This window comes from Larimichthys crocea, chromosome XI, assembly GCF_000972845.2.
Source record: "Larimichthys crocea isolate SSNF chromosome XI, L_crocea_2.0, whole genome shotgun sequence".
NCBI classification, from domain to species: domain Eukaryota; kingdom Metazoa; phylum Chordata; class Actinopteri; family Sciaenidae; genus Larimichthys; species Larimichthys crocea.
In genome coordinates, this window is record NC_040021.1 from 522,562 (window position 1) to 545,700 (window position 23,139).

Below are 23,139 nucleotides of genomic sequence, written 5' to 3' on the forward strand. Positions count from 1 at the left end.
TGTTTTGCTCTCCGGAAGTTTTGTCCTCTTTTCCCTGGATCACCCGTCTACCCTGCCAGTCAGCACCGACACCTGGATCCAACCTCCTGCTCTGCCAGTCCCCCACTGCTCCATTTTCAACGGAACCCAAACCCAGCCTCGATTTCACCCCCACTCTCTGTTTAGTATTTTCTGATTGTTTCGGCAATAAACTATTGTCACTTCCTCACCAGCTACGTCTGCTTTTGGGTCCTGTTTTCTAGCCTGACACAGACAGATGATAGATGATAGAGGCGGCTGTAGGCAGAGAATGGAGCAGCACAGCCTTTGTATGCCTTGTAGAGAACTAGGCTCTTTTTAAACCTATATGGATTGCTTAGCTGTTGAGCTCGTCCTCCTGTCAGCTTGCTGCTCTGAGCAGCAGCATGAGAATAAATTAGCCTACGATACAATCCAGGTCAGTGACACAGTCAAAAACTGATAACTAATGACGCTGCAGACAGGACAGCAAAGACAGACAAGCAGCACCGTGCAGCAGTGAGTTCTTCAGACCGTCAGGAGGAAAGTGAAACATGAATCTGTAGGTTGATGGACGTGTGGCGTGAGAGCATGTGAAAAGAGTTCATTTGTTCTCACGGTCATTGCGTAACAGTTTGCAGCCCACTTCTTAGATTTTGCCACCGCCAGCCCTGGTCACCATCTTATCTCTGAGCCTTCCAACCAACCTGACCTCAACCACAACCCTTCAGTACAACACTAACCCACATTCTCACGAAAACACTTCTCCTTCACGTCTCTGAGAAAAATGGCTGCAAAGATACAATGAGGAACCAACAGGTCTCAGAGCAGTAAATATGATCTGATCTGTGTTGTTTCCCAGCTGCTGCAGCATCAACATGTTGCACCATGGACATCAAGAGTCAAAGTGTGCTGGACGAGGAGTTTGACTCTTCACCTGTCTGTTCATGTGTGCTGTCAAACATCACCATGAATCCTGTCTGTTTCTAATAAACACTATCTGAAGAAAACAAGCTGCGTTCATGCAAACATTTATCTGAACTAAAAGTCACAACGTCCCCTTCTTCACACCCCTGAAAAACACGGCACTGTCACATACACACCGTGGACCAGCACAGTGTGAACTTCACATAAAGGACAAAAATATAAAGTCCACTGTGAGGAAGTGACATCACAGTAACACAAGAAGTAGACGCAGCAGCTCTCCTCTAAAGCAAGACTTTAGACAGTCCAGAGACAAAGAAGAAGAGAGACAGAGATCACCATGGTCCGACTTCAAATGGATTCGTTAGGCTGCTTCAGTTCAGGTAAGAATACATATATCAACATATATTAAAATAACTTGATCAATATTAATTTTTTAAAAAGGATATTTGATGAGGCTCAGTTTGGATTGACTAAGAAAAACAAACGCTGCCTGTTTTGTTTCTAACATCGGACTTCAGTGAATATGGAAGTGTATTGTGCCATCAGACACTTTTCGCACGTGTCCTTTAATCAGTGTAAGATTCTCGTTAAACTCACTGTGGAGGGTTGTCCCGATCCGAGCGTCTGATGGCTGCCTCAGCGTTGACGTCAGCTTTTTTGTGGAGCCACAACGTCAGTTTAATGTCATTACAACATACAAATTTTTTTGTCACGTATATCAGCAAAGGTGTGATGTATGGTACATTAAGAAGGAGTTTTAAAATGCATGGGGCCGTACGGAGGAAAAATCAGGCCCGACAGCTGCAGGTAAGTCGTTTTCAAGTCTGACTGAGTCACACAGCTTGTTGGTCGAGCGGACGACCTCCATCACTGTGAAGTGAAGACAGAGGGAAGTGCCCAAAAACGCAGTTCCGCAAACGTCCACTTGAAGCTGGCTGGGAGTCCAAGAGTCCCCATGTTAAAACTGGAGGCAGAAATAACATGTTTACAGGCCTGGTCAAAAAAGATGAAGCTTAACTTAAAGATGCAGAATTAAGAGGCACAGGCAGGTTGATTGACATTTGGGGTCCGTCACCGTTGTTTACAACCAGGCTTCCATTCAGTTCCCTCCACCCCGCTCCACGATCGTTGCCCATCTTTGGTGTGGTTTGTGATGTGTGGTCTGCTCATCATTCGAGGGGTTAACCGCTCAGAGCTCTGCTGCTCTTGTTACCACATCTAAAAACACTTCCCGTGGCATTGTCTGAAAAGACTGCAAAGATGTAAGAGGCTGCTTGCACATCCAACATTTTCAACCATGGACGTCAAGAGTCAAAGTGTGCGGACGAGGAGTTTGACTCTTCACCTTTCTGCTCATGTGTGCTTTCAAACACACCTTAATCCGTCTGTTTCTAACAAACACTATCTGAAGAAAACAAGCGGCGTCATTCAACATTATCTGAACTAACATCTTCAGACACACAACTTCCTCTTATTTTTTTTCTCGTCAAAAGAAGACGTGATTGACACGTACACACCATTTTACATGTAAGCAGAGGGGTGAAACAGGGAGGCAGTCCTCAGACCCACCCTGTTTACATTTAAATTGATGAATTGCAAAATCACTTGAACAGTTGATATCCCGGCCTCAACGCTCTCTGACACAGATATTGAAATGCCGACTCTTTGCAGAGGATCGATCTGTTAGCTCCATCTAAAGAGGCATTACAACAGCAACTAGATCCATCTGCAAAACGTCTGTGAAATACCTGAGCCCTGACAGTTAACTAGAGAAGACGAGGATGATGGTCTTTCCAGAAACGACCCAGATGGCAGGGAAACCCAAACCAAAAGTTCTACTAAGGGCCTGCTGAAGTGAAACTCACACATAACTACACATATTTAGACTCAAATTAGCTCTACAGGAAATTTTAATCGCGACCATTAGGGAACTCAGGAGACAAGGGAAGAAGCATTTACGCCTTAAAGAAGTCCTCAGTTATGGATATAGACGTTCGAATCTGGCTCAAAATATTCCACTCTGAATTGAACCCATTTTTACTGTATGGTAGTGAAGTATGGGGCCGCTTATAATCAGACTTGGAAAATGGAACAAACACCCAATGGAAAAGCCTGCATACTGAATATGTAAGAGCATTCTCAGAGTCCCAAAGAAACACCCCCAGTAATGGATGTCGAGCTGAGTTAGGACAAGTCTCCTTTTAATTCGGATACAAAAAGAGCCTCAAATTCTACCAACACCTCAAAGCCAGCGAGCCCAGCTCACCACTACAAAGCCCTGCCAATGCCAAGAGGAGAGCAAGAAGGGGTCCCCTCACCAACTGGTCCACCGATCACACACAGCTCAGGGCACCAAGACCGCCTCACACATCATAACTTAAAGAAGACATTTAACATCAACTATTGGACATCTGAACCAAAACACAAAGCAAGACTCCATTGCTTTCGGCCCTAAACCAGACAATACTGCATGGCAGATATCTGAGCTTGTAACCACCCAGACTGAGGAAAAACGTTTGGCTATGTAACAACTCAGCACCACAGCCTCCGTAAGACGGCCGGCCACACAGTCAGACCTGCTGCCCAGAGAAGACAGACTTGTGCACCCACTCACAAACGCGAGGTGAAGACTAGCTGCACTTCTTAACCTCACACTATAACCAGGACATTAGAAAAACGACTTTCCCACAAATTGCGGACACACAGAAGAGACTTTGAGACACTGGACCCCACCCAAATAACTCTCCCAGACCTGCTGGTGAGTCCAGCAATGGATGCACAAATAGCTGGAAGATTTTCTGTACTGCTGCGACCAGAGAGGACGTCCAAGGACAAGAAGGGACAGACTGAGACCGTCTTCCCCTGCGGGAATATGAACTTTGTACATAGTGAATGATGTTGTGATTATTGTTATTATTTTAATATTCCTGTATTTTATTGTCAAAACATTTATCTTTGCTTTTGGTGTTACACGCTTTGGCATGTAAACAGTTTCCCATGCCAATAAAGCTGAATTGAATTGAGAGAGATAGCGAGAGAGGAGAGAAAGAGAGAGAAGAGAGAGAGAGGAGAGAGAGAGAGAGAGAGAGAGAGAGAGAGAGAGAGAGAGGGGAGAAGAGAGAGAAGAGAGTAATAGCTACTGTTGACAGACATTTTCTCATTTGACTTATCTTTCATCATTTTCTCTCTCGTCTTCTAACACACCTGCTGAAGGACTTCCCCCCTCCTTCACTGTCAGAGCTGGACAGGAAGTCACTTTGCCTTGTGGAAATGTGAAGAGATCAGAAAAAACTGTGACAGTACAACAGGGTCGTATCAGTGATTCAAGTCAACGAGCACATTAGAGCTGATTAAACTGACCGATTGGTGAATCTAAACATACAGACTGATGTTACAGAAATGTTTCTGGTTATAAAGAAGTCACACAGAAGATGTTGGACGTTACATCTGTCAACAATGGAAATCAGGACAAAGAAAAGAGCCAGACTCTGTGGTTTCTCTGTCGTTGTTACCAGTGAGTATTTCCATCATCATGTTTTCAGCTCAAACTGTGAAACATCACAATAATTATGTTATAGGATGAAGTGAATTTTACTCTTGTTGTTCTTTCTCTCACAATATCTCCATCTTCACCAGTGACTGAACACAGAACACTGATCAGGTGGAGTGGTCCTGTTTGTGTCACCATAATGGACGATGTCCACACACAGTGAAGTGGCTGTTATGTCGGTAAAAATGTGGATAAGATACAAAGATGTACAGACATCACAGTCTGACTGCTCTGCCTCTGTGCGCCTTCAGTTTCTCATTTCATTCACACATCAAACTCTGACTATTGAAGTGTGAAGTGATCATGGTGACAAAGTGCAGCTGTTTCCCTTCAGATTCAGCCCTCAGGTGAGAAACCAGGTGAGAATGAGAGACTGTTTAAAGTCACTTCAGACTGACGTTGAATAATTACCTGAAATATTTGTTGATTTGATGGATTTGAAGTTTGTATTACATCAACAACACAAGTTGTACTGAACACTTTGTTGTGTTTTCTCTGTTCAGGTGACGACACGACAGAACAAAACCAAGACCAGAACCCAAAACAAACCACACCACCAACACCAACAACAACAACAGCTACGACAACTGACTACAGCAACAAAACCCAAAACCAAACCAACACCGCACCCAACATATCTGACAGCAGCATGAAAAGAGGAACCATCACGACAGCGTCTCCAATCAGTGATGATTCAGGTAGTGACTCATCATTTTTATATATCTGTTACTACAATCTGTCTCTAGGCTCGGTAACACTTCCTATGAAGACCACACCTATAATGTGTTATCACAGCATTCATAGTGAATTATAAGACATTCATAATGCTTCATGACTCCACTCATACAGTGTCATAAGTTATCATTGCATGTGTTCAGTAAAGTACATTTGATGCATCTATAATCATTCATGCGTCATTATAACGCTTCATTGTAAAGTGTGTTTTAATGCATTTAAAGGATTCATCCAGCCACTGTATGATTATGTATTATTATCTAACTCCTTTCACACACATGCATGAAAGTGCATCACACTTTTCCTTCCACCGACTGTGAAATGTTAAGATGAAGACGTTCAGCTGGATATAATATTGACAACTGTGTTTCATGAGTGTTTAATTCTATTGTTGTGTTTCTGAGCTGAGGGTCCTCTACACAGAGTCAGCCAAAATCCGACACACTGTTTGTTTTGTTTGGGGTTTTTGACAGTGACATGAGGTTAAACGCTCTGGGAAGAACTGGGAAGTGGACCTTGAGTTTTTCTTGGTTGTTTTGTTTACTAGTTGCAGATTGTGTTTTTATTTTTTTATGAGAAGATTCTTTGATTTGATGATTTCTCTCTTAGCTCAATGATTTTTGACAGAACAGAAATGCTTCAAATGTTTTCATTGTCTTTCCAGGAAAGTGGAAGTGGTCGTTCATCCTTGTGCCTGTGGTGTTAGTGGCACTTATAGTCACTGCTGTGAAAGTCATCAGATGGAAGAGAGCTACAGGTGAGAGCACAGGTGAAACTTTGATAAACAAGAAGCTTTAATGAAAATGGATTTTCTCTCTGGAAGCTGAAATCGACTCTTTTCTTTTCTTTTTTTTGTCTTTTCAGGGAACGACACACGGATGAATGACGATGCCGTGAGTTTAAAAACTTTTCTCCACATACATTTTGATTGTGTAGCTGAAGAGATAAAGTGATGACAGCAGAGTGGCTTTGAAGAGGTTTGGACCTCCCATCACATTGCCTGTACCTGAATTCTGCTTTTTACATGCATTGTTTGTATTGTGCCCTGACAACATGTGCATTAAAACATCTGCATGAACAACTCTGCAGTCCATCAGTCCACGTGGAAACGTACAGTAAAGATAAAACAGAGAAGTTAGATGATGCAACTTGACTTACACCATGACTGTCAAACTGTGGTTAGTAAAACCAGAGGTCAGAGGTCAAAGCACCACAAATCAACAAGTATACAACATCTGGAGAATCATTTGAAAGGGACATAACACGACCTCCTTCATTTGACCTGTAACGACACCCACCTGTCAATCAAAGCGTCCACGTTGCCATGTTGTTGTCTTCCCTGTGTAGGCTGATCCTGAAGGTGGTGTTTCCTACGCCTCCGTCAACTTCACCAAGAAGCCCAACAGTAAAGGCCGAGTAAGCTGTCTGTTTGGTGTGCTACATTTACTCACATTATTCTGCAGCAGTTCATGTTTTGTCATTTATGTGTTGTGCTGTTTTTTACAGGCTCGGCGTGGTGGTGATGGTGGTGGTGGTGGTGGTGGTGGTGGTGGTGATGGTGGTGGTGGTGGTGGTGGCGATGATGCAGTGACCTACGCCACCGTGAAAGCTTCCTCTTCTTCTGCTGGAGCCTCTGCTGATCTTCACGTTCTCTACGCCACCATCAACAAACCAAACAAATGAGAGAGCGCAGTATAGTTACAGCTCGTGTCATTACACTTATTTCACACTGATGACTGATGCTGAGTCATGTTTGGCTGTGTTTTTGTATCAGATGATCATTGTCAGGGTTTATTGCTGTAAAGAGGCTTTTTGTCCAGTAGGGGGTGGAGTAGGTTAACTAGCAGTACAGTAACACATTATATATCTTCTTGAAATAGAAATGAGTATAATATATGACATGTTTTGCTTGATGAACTTGCTGTCAGGAGCTTTAATATGCTGGTGTTGTACCTATCAGCAGGCGTAGTAGTTATAGTATATTATTAGTTTTTGCTGTATTTCTCTGTACATATTTTGTCATGCAGTCATTTTAACACCAATATTCAGTCGACCAAAGCCTAAAAAGAGCTTTTATAACATGCTAAGGTGCTTTATGAGCTGAGGAGTTCATCTGGGTGACGCTTTGTTTGGATGACGTGCCTACAGATAGTTTGTCTGTCATTTTTGTAACATTTCTGAATCTTAAGTCGAGCTTCAACACCACTGTGGTTAAGATTTGGTTCAGTTCAGGCACAACAGATATCTTTATCTTCATAAATTGTTAGATTTCATGGTAAAACCTATATTTTTATGGCATTTTAGGGAATTTATACAGAATAAAGTATTTTAAATGACAGTTTGTGTGTGGTCATTGTACAGCTAATCATATTAAATGGCAGAATTTATGACTTTCATATGGTATTTTCATGTTAATTATACGACAAGACACATTTTAATGGTAAAATCTTTGTGATGATATGATAAAATATGGAATAAAACACCAACCTCAAATGTTAAATCAACAGTTTTAATATTATTTTACCATAATATCAGAGTTCTACTGTTTTTACTCTAATCTGTTAAAACCTACAGACAGTTGGAATGTTACAAATATTATAAAAACTATGTAAGTGGACAACCAAATAATAATTAATGTTATGTTAATCATGCAATTAATCCAAATTAAATGAAATGAAACAGTCAGTCATTGCATAATAAGTTTAAACGAGTTTGTAATTAAGATGTGACAAATGACTTTTGGCTGAATAAATCTATCTGCCCTTACTATTACTACTATTTACAAGCAAATGTGCAAATAATGACTGAAAAGTACCAAGAAGTCGAGGCACAGAATCGTCCATCAATCACGACAAAATAAAAATAGATCTGCAAAAAGCAGAGCGTCCTCACAAACCAAGTGTTTGTGAACTGATGCTCATGACGGAGAACCGGAGGAGGAAACAGCAACTGCTGCATGTGTGCAACCACAGAGTGGCAGCAGAGATCCTTCACAACATGTGGAAGTCACTACTGTCTGCTCAGCCTGCAACACATAGCCAAAAGTGTGCGGACACCCCTTCAGCAGGCTGAGCTCATGTCCTGGACGCCTCGAAGCATTTATAGACACAAAATACAAGATACGCACTTTCTAAGAAACCAGCAGTCAGTGGAGGACAGAGTGCTCAAATCCTTATCAAATCCAAGTCCTGCTAATCCTCAGCATTGTAAGATTTTAGGTACAGAAAATGTAACTATAAGATGTCGAGGTAGAATAGAGTGTGATAGAGAAGTGGCAGAAGTTGCAATCAGCAACTATGTCACTAGATGTCGCTATAGCCTACACACTGGTCCTTTAAGAAGACATGCAAATAAAAAAAAGGACAGTCAAATGAAGCATTAAACAACATTCATAAGTGCTCTGGACTCCTTACGAAGCCTCGTGTGCTGTTTATGACTCAGAACAAACATAAAGTCCTTTAAGAAGAACCTCTGAGGAACCTTTTGATGTTTAGTTATGATGTTTTCCTTTGAGAGGTTCTCTGGAGTACTGAGTACATAGAAGGGTTCTTTTAAAGTCACTCTTTGGTTTTGATGAAAACTGTTCAAACAGCCTCTTTTTATGAACCTGACGTTTAACTGATGGCTGCCGAACCAATTAAAAGCCTAAAGGTTGACAAAAGAAACTTCAGATTTTTTTTTTTTTTGGTCTTTTCAAGCTTTCATTGTATAGAGACAACTGAAGGGTGACAGGAATGTGGAGAGGGAGAGAGAGACAGGGTACATGGGGCGGATGCTCTACCAACTGAGCTCACTGACCCCCCCAACAAATGATTCTTTGAAGAATTACTGGGTAAAAAGTTCCTTGCGGGATTGGAAAAACATTCCCCTATGGCATCACCATGAAGAACCACTTAAGGTTCTAAGGTTCAAACCTTTGTTTTTAAGGGTGTGCATTTAAAAAACATGTCTAAATACAGAAATGCTGCAAGAAGCAACAGAAACTATGCAGGGGACACTAAAAAGAGATGGACACAGCTCGGATAAAATGACATTTTAGCTTATTTTCCAACTCCTCCTACAGATAGCCGACTTCATGAGTCACAAACCATGGCAACAGCAAAGCGTGTCCCAGCTGTGTTCGTCACTTTTAATATGTGATGTTTACACGTGTTTTCTGAAGCTGCAGGATCAGTTAGAAGAAAAGCAAACTTCTTCTGCTGCAAATCTTACAGCAGATATGACACTAACGTCTTTTTTTGTGTAAGGAAGCTTAACCTATATACACACACACACGCACACACACACACACAAACGTTTATCGACAGTAATTAGTGTGTGTGTTGAGCATGAAGAAATTGCATTTTTGGGGGGAGGTTGTTAATGCAGTTCAGGACAAAGGGCTGTCAAACAAACTGATTCTGCTTCACCGACGCCACCCTACAGGACACATTCCAGACACAAGAAGGCCTGTCTCTGACACAAGACCAACAGGGGATTAAGATGAGGAAATTAAATAAAACATAAATATGGATTAGCCACTGAAGCTCACTAACTGATTGAGGAAACGGCCCATTTTCACCATTTTCACACAGTTTATCGCGGATCCTCTTTTTTTTTAGACGAGCCTAAAGGAAACTTTGGCGTTGAACGTTTCCCTTTGAGGTTCTATGTTTTCTTTAGCTGAAATGCAGATGAATTTAAGTTTTTGGTCTTTCTTTTACTCCTTAATACTGATTTCATTAAGGCTGAGATATGACACCATACTTTACCGCACCAAAACCGACTGACACCCATGAATAAGAGTAATTACATCATTAGGCACACAAATGGGCTAATTCACATAAGGGTCCATAAGACCATGACCCAATTCAAATATCCAATAACAGCTCGGAGAAAATCTCCTGAGCCAATGGGATGCTAGCGCCACCCACCTACATGCATAATAATAAGGAGCGGAGTAATAACACAAGGGGGGCAAACTTGCAAAAGCCGCAGCTTGCTCACTCGTGCTTTGGAGATTACTTTGCCTCTCTGAAAACCTTCACCATGGTCGACGCCTTCTGTGCCACTTGGAAGCTGGTTGACAGTGAGAATTTTGATGACTACATGAAAGCACTCGGTGAGTACGACACCTGTCTCAGCATGCTCTTTCTTTGCAATGAAACAAGATGGGGGAAAAATACTACTGCAAAACAGGCCATAACTTCACCTCTGTCCCATGGTCAGGCGTGGGCTTTGCCACCCGGCAGGTTGGTAATGTGACCAAGCCGACTGTCATCATCAGCCAGGAGGGTGACAAGGTGGTGGTTCGCACCCAGAGCACCTTCAAGAACACAGAGATCTCCTTCAAGCTGGGAGAGGAGTTTGACGAAACCACCGCTGATGACAGGAACTGCAAAGTAAGTCGACGCCAAAACTAAAAAACTACTTTTTTGGATAAATACTGTGTTTAACCCATTGAACCATTAACTTTCTCAGTGTTCAGCCCAGAGACACCAGGAGAGCTGGAGTCCAAGAGGAGTCCAACTTCTAATTTTAATAAAAAAATAAATGTTTATATAATCCAAGATTTCATGTATTCACCCTTTCTCCTCTCATGTAGAGTAAATAATAAGATAAAACGTTGAGTTTTCAGTTTTCATGTTCCTTTGTTTCTATTTGTGGGTCAGGAATTGACACCTCAAGACCTCGGGAAATCGACTGACATTTGGCCGCATCTTAATGCGCTCATTTTCCGCCTCACTTGTTTCAAAGCGTTCTCGTCTTTTGTCTTTCAGTCCACAGTGACTTTGGATGGGGACAAGTTGGTCCACGTCCAGAAGTGGGACGGCAAAGAGACCAAGTTTGTCAGAGAAATCAAGGACGGAAAGATGGTCATGGTAAGATGAATAGACCGAGATGACACGTCCTTCCTATTCTTGTCTTTAGCAATCTACGCGACTTAAATGAATTACATTTAATAACAGAGTAGTGAAGGAAACTCAGACTGTGAGTTTCACTGGGAGCCATGAGGAGGATGCAGAGGGTAAAAACATCATCTGGGAAATTAGTGGTGCATTTTTGGACTATAGCACCATGAAATACATACTTTTATAAAATGTTTGAGACGTTGCAAGACTTCAGTGTGTTCAAACCGTAGAGAGTGATACACTGAGTCGTCACTGAACGTTGTTGGGAATCTATTTGCCTACGAGCTTTCCCATTCAGACTCACCACTCCTTTGTGTGTGCCTTCAAATAACAAGAAATATCTCAAAACGTGAGGTGGATGCAGGAAAACTGGTGCTTTCTTCATGTTAGGAGGAAAAATGTGCAACTTCTTAGACTTAACCTGTGTGTAGAATGTCTGTAGTTCATCCATTTGGATTTGGATTCAGCAGAGTAAATGACCAACCAGTCCAAGGCAGTCTCAGTGGGGCTGTTGGTAAATTTCAGCTACATTCATCTTCCCGTCATGGTAACTGTCTTCTCTCCCCTGCAGAATTTGACCTTTGAAGACATCCATGCGGTGCGTAGCTATGAGAAGGCATGAGTGCTCCGACTGAAAGCATCCCAAACCAGCCCAAGAAGTGTTGATTTTCTAATTAATTATTGACTGTATGCTTCTCTTTGCACTTCATCCTCCTCTACATGTACTCGGCCTGCAGGCTGCACATGTTTTGTAAGAAAAATAAAAAAAATTGTTTTGTTTTGTTTTGTTTTTATATGAAAACATTTCTGTCGTGATGGATGGATCGTCTTTGCAGCCCTGTGTGAAACATGAAATAAAAATTTAAAAAGTAAATGTCTGTCTCTTCTCTGATGTATTAATATTGTTATAATAGTTCCTTTATTCAATATGGTTCATCACAGAATGAATATGACTAAATAATTGAGTTTAACCCACTGAATCCTGATGTGGTATTGACCTCTGACCCAGGCGATGGTATATATCTAGCAGGTTATTTCTTATTTATAATTTTGCAACATTGCATAGAAATCTTTATTTTTGCACTTCAGCACCTCCAGTTTCAGAGTGTAATCCCACTGTGGTAAATATGTTCAGCTGTACTCGAGTATTTGCCAAACATCAACCAGGTCCCCAGCAGCAGCTGATCTCACTGCCTAGTCCAGCAGCAGTCAGCCCAGCTCGGCGTCTGTCTTTCAGCCTTTTGTTTCACCAAGCTCTCACCAACCACTAAAAGTCAGTCCCACATTTACTCTTGTCCGGCGGCTTCTTGCTTGGTTAACCTCTCTTTGTTTCTTCTTAGCTTCCTCCGTCAACGTCTCCATCAGTTTTTATCTCCTCTGCCATTATGTCCATAGAGGCTGCTGAGCACGGTTACATTGCCTGCTTGTCCAGCTCCGGTTCTGGCATGACACTGGCTCTGTTGAGAAAACCTCCTTTTACCGGTGGTCCAGTAAAAAGGCCTGTGGTGCAACCACTAACACTCCCCTGGTGCCCTGAGCTCACAGTCCAGCTAACAAACTGAGCCAACATTATCTAACAGCAGCTACAGTCGGACAATATCCACATTCTCTGATTTTAGTTCCTTTAGTCCTCTGTGACACTAAGCTGAATATGTTTGTGGGTTGCGGACATCACCTTGAGCAACTTTCACCATTTCATGCTCCAAACAACTAATCGACAGATTAATCGATAACAAAAAAAAACATTAGTTGCTGTGTTAAACTTGTTTCTCATCAGAGGAGGAGTCTGTGTCATCAAGGTTCAAACAAGGGGGCCATACCCCCCGCTGGGCTGAGCGAAGGATTTAAACACTGCTGCCACCTCTGCTGTTTGATAGCCTACAGAGAACAATGGGCCTCTCTCACTGTCACACACACACACACACACACACACACACACACACACACACACACTAACACACACTAACACACACACATATATTCAGGCTTTGTTACAAAGAGAAAGAGGAAGCAAATGTCTTGCTGGCGTAACAAACTGAGGTAACCCGAGACGTTGGTGTGTGACTGTGGTTTAGTCATGAGGAGCAGCCTCTGAAAGGAAGTTAAAAAAAATCTAAAGTACTAAAAGATACAAATATATAAATATGTTTTTTAAATAAAAAGAGATGCACAGTTTTGTGCAGGAAAGTATTCACCATCAAACATAAAAGTAGAGAAATATTTTAAATAATAGTTGAAAGTTGGAGCTGATTTTCGCAGTTATGCATCATATTGTATATTGTATATTGTATTTTGTTTTTCAAGAGATGTGTTTGAATAAAATCTTGAAATATTAAGAAGACATGCTTTTGCTTTTTATTTGGGTAAATTCATTGTCATTAATCAAGTAATTAAAAATCATTGTTAGAATAACTGATATAAAAAAATAATCGTTAGATTAATCGACTAACCGAAAAATAATCGTTAGAGTAATCGATAGAAAAATAATCGTTAGATTAATGACTAATTGAAAAATAATCGTTAGATTAATCGATTAAAAAAATCGTTAGATTAATCGACTAATCGAAAAATAATCGCTAGATTAATCGATAAAAAAATAATCGTTAGATTAATCGATAAAAAAAATCGTTAGATTAATCGACTAATTGAAAAATAATCGTTAGATTAATCGATAGAAAAATAATCGTTAGATTAATCGACTAATCGAAAAATAATCGTTAGATTAATCGATAGAAAATATATCGTTAGATGCAGCCCTAATCATGTGTGTGGTGTGTGTAGTTTTCAGTGTGTTGCAGTTCAAGTTTTCTCTTTCACAACATCGTCCTCCCTGTGAGCAAGGAGCCACGTGACCAGCTCCCACTGCACTTCCTGTAGTTTTTGTTCATGTTTGCATGTGACGCCGTGCTGCTGCTGCTGCTGCTGCCGTGTTTTTAACACGATGGACGCGGGATATCCTCCGTGTTTTGTCCGCCTGCTGCTCCAGCTGCTGCCGCTGCTGTGCGGCGCGGCTCCGGCTGCGGCTGCGCCGGCTGCAGGGAGCTCCGTGCCGGGCACAGGTGAGTGGAAGCTCGGCCATGCTGCACAGGCTTCATGCTGTGTGACTCTCAGCCATAAAAGTGAATATTTTCTTAAATATGTTGCTGTTTGGTGAATGACATGCTCACCGAATTCACCCATAGACACTGTGGATTTATTATAAGTGTTACACTTTGCTGTGAACTTCATATTCTCTTTACAAACCATGAAAAACAAAATAAATTGGCAGATTCTTAAACAGGAAGTGTTCCTCACACCCGCTTTAATGGAGGTTTAATGACTTTAAAAAAAATGTTTTTGCTTTAATTACAAAATACTTTTGGAGTTGTTGTATAATTTAGCATAAAATAAGACTCTGCTGTGAGATAAAACTATATATAATAGCATATGATCACACCATATCAGCCTTATAATTCATTACAACACAAGCCTGAAAAAAAAACTACTTTTATAAAAGAAAGAAGTTCTGATGACAGATGTTGACTCTGTCTTCATGAGCTTGGTACAAACCTGTGCACATATTTTATATATGATTAAAGTTTAAAGGTGCAGTGTGTAAGATCGGAGTCTTCTACTTTCAGGATAAGGCTGACGTGAAATATAATATTCATAACTATGTTTTCATGCATGTTTAATGACCTGAAGAATCTTTTTCATTTTTGCTGCTTTAAACTGAGTGTTAAATATCTACAGTGGGAGCGGGTTGTATTTCCAGAACAAGCTGTACCTCAAACAAAGAACAGACCTTGTCCTTTCTGGTCATTCGCTGTACTTACCTCTCTCCAGGCAGGTTCTGGCACATCACTGACCTCCACCTGGACCCCACCTACCACCTGGCTGAAGACCCCACCAAGGTGTGTTACTCCTCTAAAGGCGTCCCCGCCACTCACGCCGGCCTGTACGGGGACTTCCTGTGCGACTCTCCCTACCGTCTCATCCAGTCGGCGTTCTCTCACATGGCACCGCTCACGAGGCCGCAGGACTTCATCGTATGGACCGGGTCGGTACACTGATGAAGGAGAGGTGGATGTTGTGGTTTCACGGCTCTTTTCTTCCGTCCTGCTGCCTCGATGAAAAGCTGGAACTGAAGCGGCGTGACGCACAGTCAGCTCATAGAAACAGTGTGTTCGTATCCTCTTCCCTCAGCGCTCGTGTACCTCGTGTGCATTGGTATATGTGTGTTTGTCTGTCTGTATGAACCGCTGTGTGGGCTCAGACTTGAAAAATGAGGATCTGTGAAATCCCAGCTTCCTCATGAGAGCGTTAGTCACACTGAAACAGGGAAGTATGAGACGGACAGTCATTTTATTTGGTTCCAGACATTCTTGTCCACCACAGTATGCATTGTAATACATTTTAAGAGCATGGCAGCTTTGATTGACAGGTCCGTCTCAGGTCCGTTTTCCATCAGCTGCTCTTGGCATGAACAGTAGGCGACGCTCTTACATGGTCTGTATGAAAGCATGTGAGATCTATGAATCCAGCAGCCTGCTGCTCTTATTAGGACACAGCAATCAGAAATATCAGTGCATTTTATTGTTTGACATCTCAGTTCTCTGCATATTTTAGTACTAATCTGTTGTTGTGCGAGACTTACAACGCACAGCGTCACTTAAAGGCAGCAGATAAAGTCCTAATCCGTTCGAGCACCGAAGCGCCACATCAGGAATATGAGTTACCCACTCGCCGTGAAAGCAGCTCAGTGCACCGCTCTGTGTTCTCTGAGGGAACTGGAACCCAACGTTCACCGCGCTCTGATAACGACATGGAAAAACTGTACGCATAGTTGTAAGTGTCAGTCACAGCAGCATTAATCAGCTAAGCCAGGAATTCATATGGTTATTAAACACTTAATCCTCTACCTCAGGGAGTCTTTAAGTTACCGTGCAGGCAGATTTTTTTCTATTGTTGTTGGGTTTTGTAGCATGAGTCGGCTTTTTCACTGGAAAGGGAAAAACACGCACAGAGAAGTTCATGATATTTCTGCAGTGTTGTGCAAACTGTTTGCAGCTCTGGTGGTGTTGATGCTACATGATATCATGTGATGCTACTTTTAAAGACTGATAACTCATCGCTTACTGCACATTAGAGTAAATAAGTTAGTAAGTTACGGTAAGGCCGGGTTCAGTTTGCTGTAATGTGCAAACGTCTGCAAAGTTTGAGTTTTTCTTTCTCGTTCTTTAAATACGACCTTTTATTTATCACAGCCTGGGTCTTATCTTCAGACTCTTGGCAGTCATTTCTTTCTTGTGCACTGTCCACACATTCCTAGTGTGACAGCGAAAAAAACTTCAGCGGTCAGAGATTCTGACAGGTTGCAAAGGAAAACTGCAAACGACTACGATATATATGGAAGGTCAACGTTTTATCATGTTTTTTATTCTCGGTTTCTCTGACATGACATCCTCAGATGTCTTGTTTTGTCCACAGCCCGAAGATATTCAGTGTACTGTCACAGAGGACTGAAGAAAATATTCACATTTGAGAAGCTGAAATCCCAGAACTTGGACTTTTTGGACACTAAACACTGCAGCTCTAGTTGAAAATAACTGAACAAAACGTAAACGGTCACAGATTCAAATAAAATCAGGAAACCTGAGAAAACAATACAACCTGTTCTGCTGAACTGAAAGGGCAGAAAAAGTGGCATCGTACTGACAATACAATAATACTCATTGTCTTCTGCTTCCTTTTGATTCACTTCATGATGACTCAGCATCGTGAACTTAAATTATTATTCCTCCTCTCTGCCAGTGACAGTCCACCTCATGTCCCCGCCGATGAGCTCTCTACAGACATAGTGATCCAGGTGATCAGTAACATGACCCAGACCATCAGACAGCACTTCCCCAACCTGACTGTGTATCCAGCCCTGGGAAACCACGACTACTGGCCTCAGGTAACTTTACGCCGAAGGATGGGAAGCTTTCTGACTCATTCAGCTGGTCGGGGGACGGTTTCAATGAATAAAGAAAAGTCTTTATGTATCTGAGATTGTTTTTTTTCATGTAGAAAGCTGGATTTTCATTATATTAATACATTATATGAGCCCTTGGATGGTATTAACTGACATAAACATCAGGACTGGTACCAAAATAACCAATGCCAATATCTACATACCGATCAATCAAACCCTAACATCAAATACAAATATTGAAATAATCAAATCATATAAAGTCATCATAATTCTTGAATTTCATGTGACGTTTGCTGCATCGACGTTCTTAGGACCAGATGCCGACCTCAACCAATGACATCTACAGAGCCGCTGCCCAGCTGTGGAAACCGTGGCTACAGCCTGAAGCTCTGCTCACACTCTCACAAGGTGACGTTAGTTCATCAGCTGCAGCTCTATGTGATATTCAGTATTAAATAGAAATGTCCACCAATATCGACTTTTATATTTATTTGCATATGGAAATACAGTGATCAGCCACCATGGATCACTGTAGTTACATCATGTAAGTGTCATTTGGTGTTTTGTCCTGTTCCTGCAGGTGGTTTCTACTCCCAGCTGGTAAAGCCTGGTCTGCGAGTGGTCAGTCTCAACACGATCCTCTACTACGGTCCAGACAAAGTCACAAGTAACATGACGGATCCTGCTGGACAGTTCGAGTGGCTGGAGAAAACTCTGGAGAACGCTGCTCAGAGCCTGGAGAAGGTCTGAAATGTTTCCTTGAACCCTGACTTAGTTAATTATCAAACCTCACGCGTGGCCTTCCTCTGGCTCCAGGTGTACGTCATCGCTCATGTGCCGGTGGGTTACCTGCCCTTCGCCAGAAACACCACTGCGATAAGAGAGCGCCACAACGAGAGGCTGGTGGCCATCTGCAGGGACTACAGTCATGTGATCGCGGGACACTTCTATGGCCACACCCACCGTGACAGCATCATGGTGCTGTTGGACAAACGAGGTAAAAGCAAGCTGAACATGGGGACTCATGGAGACTAACTCACTTCTGGAGCCAGCCTCGAGTGGACGTTAGAGGAACTGCAGTTTTTGGCTTCATGTGCTGCTCGGTTGCTTGCTCAACTGTCTCTGTGTTCGGCTTTCTCGTTCTGCAGGTAAACCAGTGAATTCTCTTTTTGTGTCGCCGGCTGTCACCCCGATCAAACACGTTTTGGAGCCGTACTCCAACAACCCAGCTTTCCGGATGTACTTGTACAACAGCAAGGACTACGCTCTGTTGGTAAGACGCTACGAGCTGCGCAACCAGCTCACTTTTAACATTAAGATGTCTTTTTTTAAATAAGACATAAATCTTGGACTCATACCTGGTCTGACAAGCGTGGAGCTTCATAATCGATGTGGTAAAGCCTGGAGAGAGAGAGAGCCCATGAAAATGTTTTTGAAAGTAGACCCAGAAGAGAGACGAGAACACGTTGACAAATTCAGGTCAAACTAAAAATGTCCTGCACTGAAATACCTCCTCTAACTTTTAACTTTTGACTAAAGAAGTCCCTCCTGATAATAAATCACGGTGTCAATCAGCGCACAAAAACGAAAAAGGCTCAAAGACTTTTTTTCTTTCTCCCACTCTGTCTCCGTTTTGCTGCTTTTCTCTCCCTCTGAAGGATATTTGGCAGTACTATTTGAATCTGACGGAAGCCAACGAGAAACAAAGATCCGACTGGAGGCTTGAATATATCATGACTGAGGCGTTTGGACTGACTGACCTGCAGCCTCAGAGCCTGCTCCAGCTGGGCCTGAGCTTCAGGCTGCCGCAGACCAAAGCCTTCGACAAGTACTTCGCTCACTACATGGTCAGCTACAACAGCAGCATCGTCTGTGAGGGAGCCTGTAAGGTCAGCCAGGTGTGTGCTGTGCTCTACCTGGACCGACTGTCCTACTCCAAATGTGTGGCGAAGGGAGAATGATAACGAAGGACTCGTCTCAGGAGTCAAATTATTTTTGAATATTTCTATTTTTTAATCTGTTGAAATCATGAAAAAGGGGAATGCTCCTTAATATATATTTTTAAGCGCAAATTGCACAATTCCACCTTAAATCAGTGGTTTAACAAAGAGATAATACTATAAATATCTTGATTATGTTGAGTTGCAGATCCTTCTTTAGGCTTTCTTACAGCTCAGTTTCAGAAGCAGCTCGTCGATCCGCGGAGAATACGCGGCTATCACGGCGTCGGGCAGCACAGAGCACAAGAAAACAGTGTAGAGAATCCAGTGGATTTTCAAAATAAAACACCCTGTGCAGACGACAGATCGTTGGAATAGACAAAAGGGAAATTAACTTAACTATGCAGCCAACTTAGAAGCACATAAACCAAGAGAGAATGACAAAGTATCTGGAACTGAACTGAACTGGAGGGCCGTTGAGTTGAGTTGTCTCAGGGGTGATCATGATTTTTAAATGATTCTTTAGGGATTTGTCTCAGGGCGTCACATATCGTTTTTTATCTTTTAAATTTTATATTTTGTTACCTGATTGATGGAGTCATGAAAAGGGAAATTGCACCCAGATATCTATCTGGAACAAACACTTTAACCCAGATACATCTTGATGATACTGATCCTGCATCTGTCTGAAAGCATTAAAAAAAAAAATCCTCCTCTGACTCGGCTGCTCCTCAGTTTTGAGGGTGATGCAGAGCGGATGAGGGAAATCACTGAGGCATTATTTCTTTTCTTCGTTCTGAGTTAAAGCTCCTCAGTCCATCACACAGGTTTACTGCCTGCCTCTCTTCTTGCACTAACGGATTACATCTAATCTGCCAAACGTCGACCATCACTTGAGCTGACGGTGTCCATTAATCACAAACACTGAACAGTATTTAAAGCAGCGTTACGTAAGAGTCGATATTTTTCTAACCAGCGAGTAAAAGGTAAAATAGTCACACAGTGTCGCTTTAAGTCGCAGTAAATGAGTAAATGAGTGAGGATGCACATGAGCTCCTCAGCGAATACCGTGTAGTTTTATTTTATGTACACGAGACTAGTCACCCAACATATAATTTATTGGAATAAATTCAAGTAACCACCGTAGAGTTCAAGATGAGGAAGAGGAAAAAATACTCAAAAATAAATTTATTTACACGTTTGGCATGAGATAACTGAACAAAAACACAGTTTTTATTATTTCGCTGTATCTTTAAAGTTTGTTCTGTCCTAAAAATGTATTTTCATGTGAACTATCCCCCTAATTTTCAGTTAATAACATCATTGAAACACATTTGTTAAATATTAAACTTTAACAAAAGCGTGAGAACAGTTCAATCTACCAGAAATACTGAAAAGTGAAACATGAATGGAGAACATAAACATGTTACATATCACAGAGAGTATTGGTTTTAAGTGCAGTGCAGTTTATTTTTCTACTCAATGAAGATCTCTTTGTGTTTTTTAAATCAGGTTGATGAAGTCGGTGATCTTGTGTTTTCCAGATGATACAACAATAAACAGAACACGTTTGTCTCTCAGTGACTGACCTCATCCGACCCTCTCATTTCACTTTCACTCCCTCCCATCATCGACCTCCCCCGATCTTATTCAACTCCTGTTCAAACTTTCTTCTTGTTTCTCAGCCTCCACCTCAAGCATTCGCCCCTCTCCACCCTCCCAACTCTTTTGTCCCTTTTTGCCTCTCCCTCCCCCAAAATGTTGGTTACACTTCTCTTAAAGCTCCACTGGCAGCTTTCCCATGTAGAAAAGCACCAGACCAAAATCAACCAAACATTTAAGCTGCAGCAGAAATGAGCCGAATGTTTCTCTTGAACATTTATCCAGCATCTGTCGAGGATCTGAAGAAAACATAACGCTCTTATGAAGGAGTCACAAGCCCAAAAAACTTGTGATGAAGTGACAAAACTGGATTATCGATGATGATTCAGATATTTCTGTTTATGTGATTCGAAACGCAGAGTTCCTTTCAGAGCATAAATCTGTACTCTGTGTGTGTTTGTTCAAATCTCTCCCCTCATGTGCCCCCGGTGCCATTATTATTCAGACTAGCCCTCCGCTCGGTGCCTAACAGAACGTAACCGTGGAGACGAGAGTCGGAGGCGAGCGTGGCGATGGAGAGGACTCCATTGCCACGGTAACGGCAGTAGAGCTCCCAGTCCTCCGAATCCATCTCTGAGGTCACCGTTAGTGTGTGTGTGTGTGTGTGTGTGTGTGTGTGTGTGTGTGTGTGTGTGTGTGTGTGTGTGTGTGTGTGTGTGTGTGTGTGTGTGTTACCACAGCTTCAAACAAAGTGCAAAGCCCCCCTACTCAACCAAACTCCATTCAAACTGCAGGCCCCTTTATATATCTGCTATCATAGAACCAAACAGCACTCAGAGAAAGTAACTAAGTACTGCTATTTTCTGGTATTCTATACTTTTACTCCATTACACTGCAGAGGCAAATATTGTACTTTTTTACTTCAGTACAAACTCATCACATTAATGCAGTTATCATGTTTATTTTATTTTACAATGCACATTAATTAACATGAGATTTAGCCACACAGACGAATGTAATGAAAACATACGAACGCAGAGAAAAAGTCCTCGTACTATCCAACAGTGAGACCCGTTTCTACGCCCTAACAGCCTGAAATCTTTCAAGACAAGGAGACAAGGTGTTGGAAATGTTGGAAACAGAACCTAGCTGATGTAGTTTTGCTGCCGTATCAGGATCTGGACTGGAATGAATTCATTTATCTGGCTTCTGAAACCTGCTGGAAGTTTTTTCATCCTTTACAGGTCACCCTGGAGCTGGTCAACAAACACAAGAAGTATTGACACAACAATGCAAAAATACATAATTATAAAGTCTGGACGTGTTTGCAGCTGAGACAGAGTGGGAGTATGAAATGTTGTTAAATGAGACTTGACTGAATGTTTCTTCAAAATTACAAAGACGGTCACTGAAGAGTCAAAGAGAAGAGAGATCCAGACATTATTGTAAGCTGGTTGGCTGACTAGTGGACTGTCTGTCTTCCTAAATGACTGTCTGACTGGCCGTCTCTCTCTCTCTGTCTGTCTGTCTGTCTCTCTGTCTGTCTGTCTGTCTGTCTGTTGGCGGACTGGTGGTGCCCCACAACCAGTTAATCTGAGGATTACTGTCAGGACAGTACAGCCATCCAACTGCCCTCTCCTGGGGAGCTGGAATCTGTGTGTGTGTGTGTGTGTGTGTGTGTGTGTGTGTGTGTGTGTAATTACCCCTCACCTAGCTCCACTTCACCTAATCCCTTTGAACGTCTTTGAGATTTAAACACTGTCCCACTCTTTAAGTTTTAACAGCCGCTGGTCGTCTGTTTCATTCTCTGATGTTCGATGGCACCCAGTGACTTCACACAGGAGGAAAGTATCAACATAATATATATATATATATTTTATATTCATAAAATGACGGAGGTAAACACCACCTAACAAGAAGGAGGGGTAATTACAGCCTCTCGTGAACCTTTACTAATTAAATGGATGCACGTCAATAACATTAAAACCCAGTATGCATAAATTAGTGATTATATTTAAAGGACCAGTGTGTGAGATTTAATAGCATCTATTGCTGTAGTTGTTGATTGCAACCGCCTCGTTTCACCCTCCCCGTCCTAACGCGATGAAGAATCTATGGCGGCTGCAACACGTGAACATGAAAACATTCAAACTGCGGCTCATTGTTATTTCTCTACAGCTCAGCCACCTGGACACAAGGAGAGGGTTGATGCTTTAATGCAGACACAAGATTTAGGCAACTTTTCACCAGTGTGACCACAGGTGACCTTCATCCTCCTGGACCTCCACTAATCCTGTGCAAAGCTAATCATCTCTGAATACAGCGTTAAACTGTTGACGGTCAAATGACTGTATAAGTAAAGTAAAATATAATTCAAATAAACGTTGAAAACTATAAATTGTTATTTTGTGTAAGATTCACCTTGAAATTACAAAGAAAAACATTAAATTGTGAGTATGGACATAAACGTTTATATATGAGCCATATATTTAATTACAGATCATTAGTGTCATTTTATTTGAATTCATATGTATTTTAAAA

The 23,139-nt window shown here is 41.8% G+C and overlaps 3 protein-coding genes across 5 annotated transcripts; all 3 read left to right on the forward strand.

The window, feature by feature from the left end:
* Positions 1-5,121: 5,121 nt before the first annotated feature.
* Positions 5,122-7,511, forward strand: LOC113746940 (protein shifted-like). Its single transcript, XM_027284682.1, has 5 exons — positions 5,122-5,172; positions 5,874-5,966; positions 6,074-6,102; positions 6,557-6,625; positions 6,716-7,511. The coding sequence occupies exons 1-5, from the start codon at positions 5,124-5,126 to the stop codon at positions 6,890-6,892; spliced, it is 417 nt and encodes a 138-aa protein (XP_027140483.1). The 5' UTR covers positions 5,122-5,123; the 3' UTR covers positions 6,893-7,511.
* A 2,645-nt stretch (positions 7,512-10,156) lies between these two features.
* On the forward strand, positions 10,157-11,897 carry LOC104939518 (fatty acid-binding protein, brain). Its single transcript, XM_010756067.3, has 4 exons — positions 10,157-10,310; positions 10,418-10,590; positions 10,969-11,070; positions 11,672-11,897. The coding sequence occupies exons 1-4, from the start codon at positions 10,238-10,240 to the stop codon at positions 11,720-11,722; spliced, it is 399 nt and encodes a 132-aa protein (XP_010754369.1). The 5' UTR covers positions 10,157-10,237; the 3' UTR covers positions 11,723-11,897.
* Positions 11,898-13,919: 2,022 nt separating this feature from the next.
* Positions 13,920-22,872, forward strand: smpdl3a (sphingomyelin phosphodiesterase acid like 3A). 3 transcript variants are annotated; one of them, XM_019253379.2, is made up of 9 exons: positions 13,920-14,159; positions 14,926-15,139; positions 16,894-17,038; positions 17,368-17,464; positions 17,637-17,800; positions 17,873-18,053; positions 18,205-18,329; positions 18,715-18,954; positions 22,777-22,872. In XM_019253379.2, exons 1-9 carry the CDS (start codon positions 14,042-14,044, stop codon positions 22,813-22,815), a joined length of 1,323 nt encoding a protein of 440 aa, XP_019108924.1. In that variant the 5' UTR covers positions 13,920-14,041; the 3' UTR covers positions 22,816-22,872. The 3 variants fall into 3 exon arrangements, with proteins under 3 accessions (XP_019108924.1, XP_019108925.1, XP_010754370.2); XM_019253380.2 differs by lacking the exon at positions 22,777-22,872 and adding an exon at positions 20,509-20,586; XM_010756068.3 differs by lacking the exon at positions 22,777-22,872 and having other exon boundaries at positions 18,715-20,599.
* Positions 22,873-23,139: the final 267 nt, after the last annotated feature.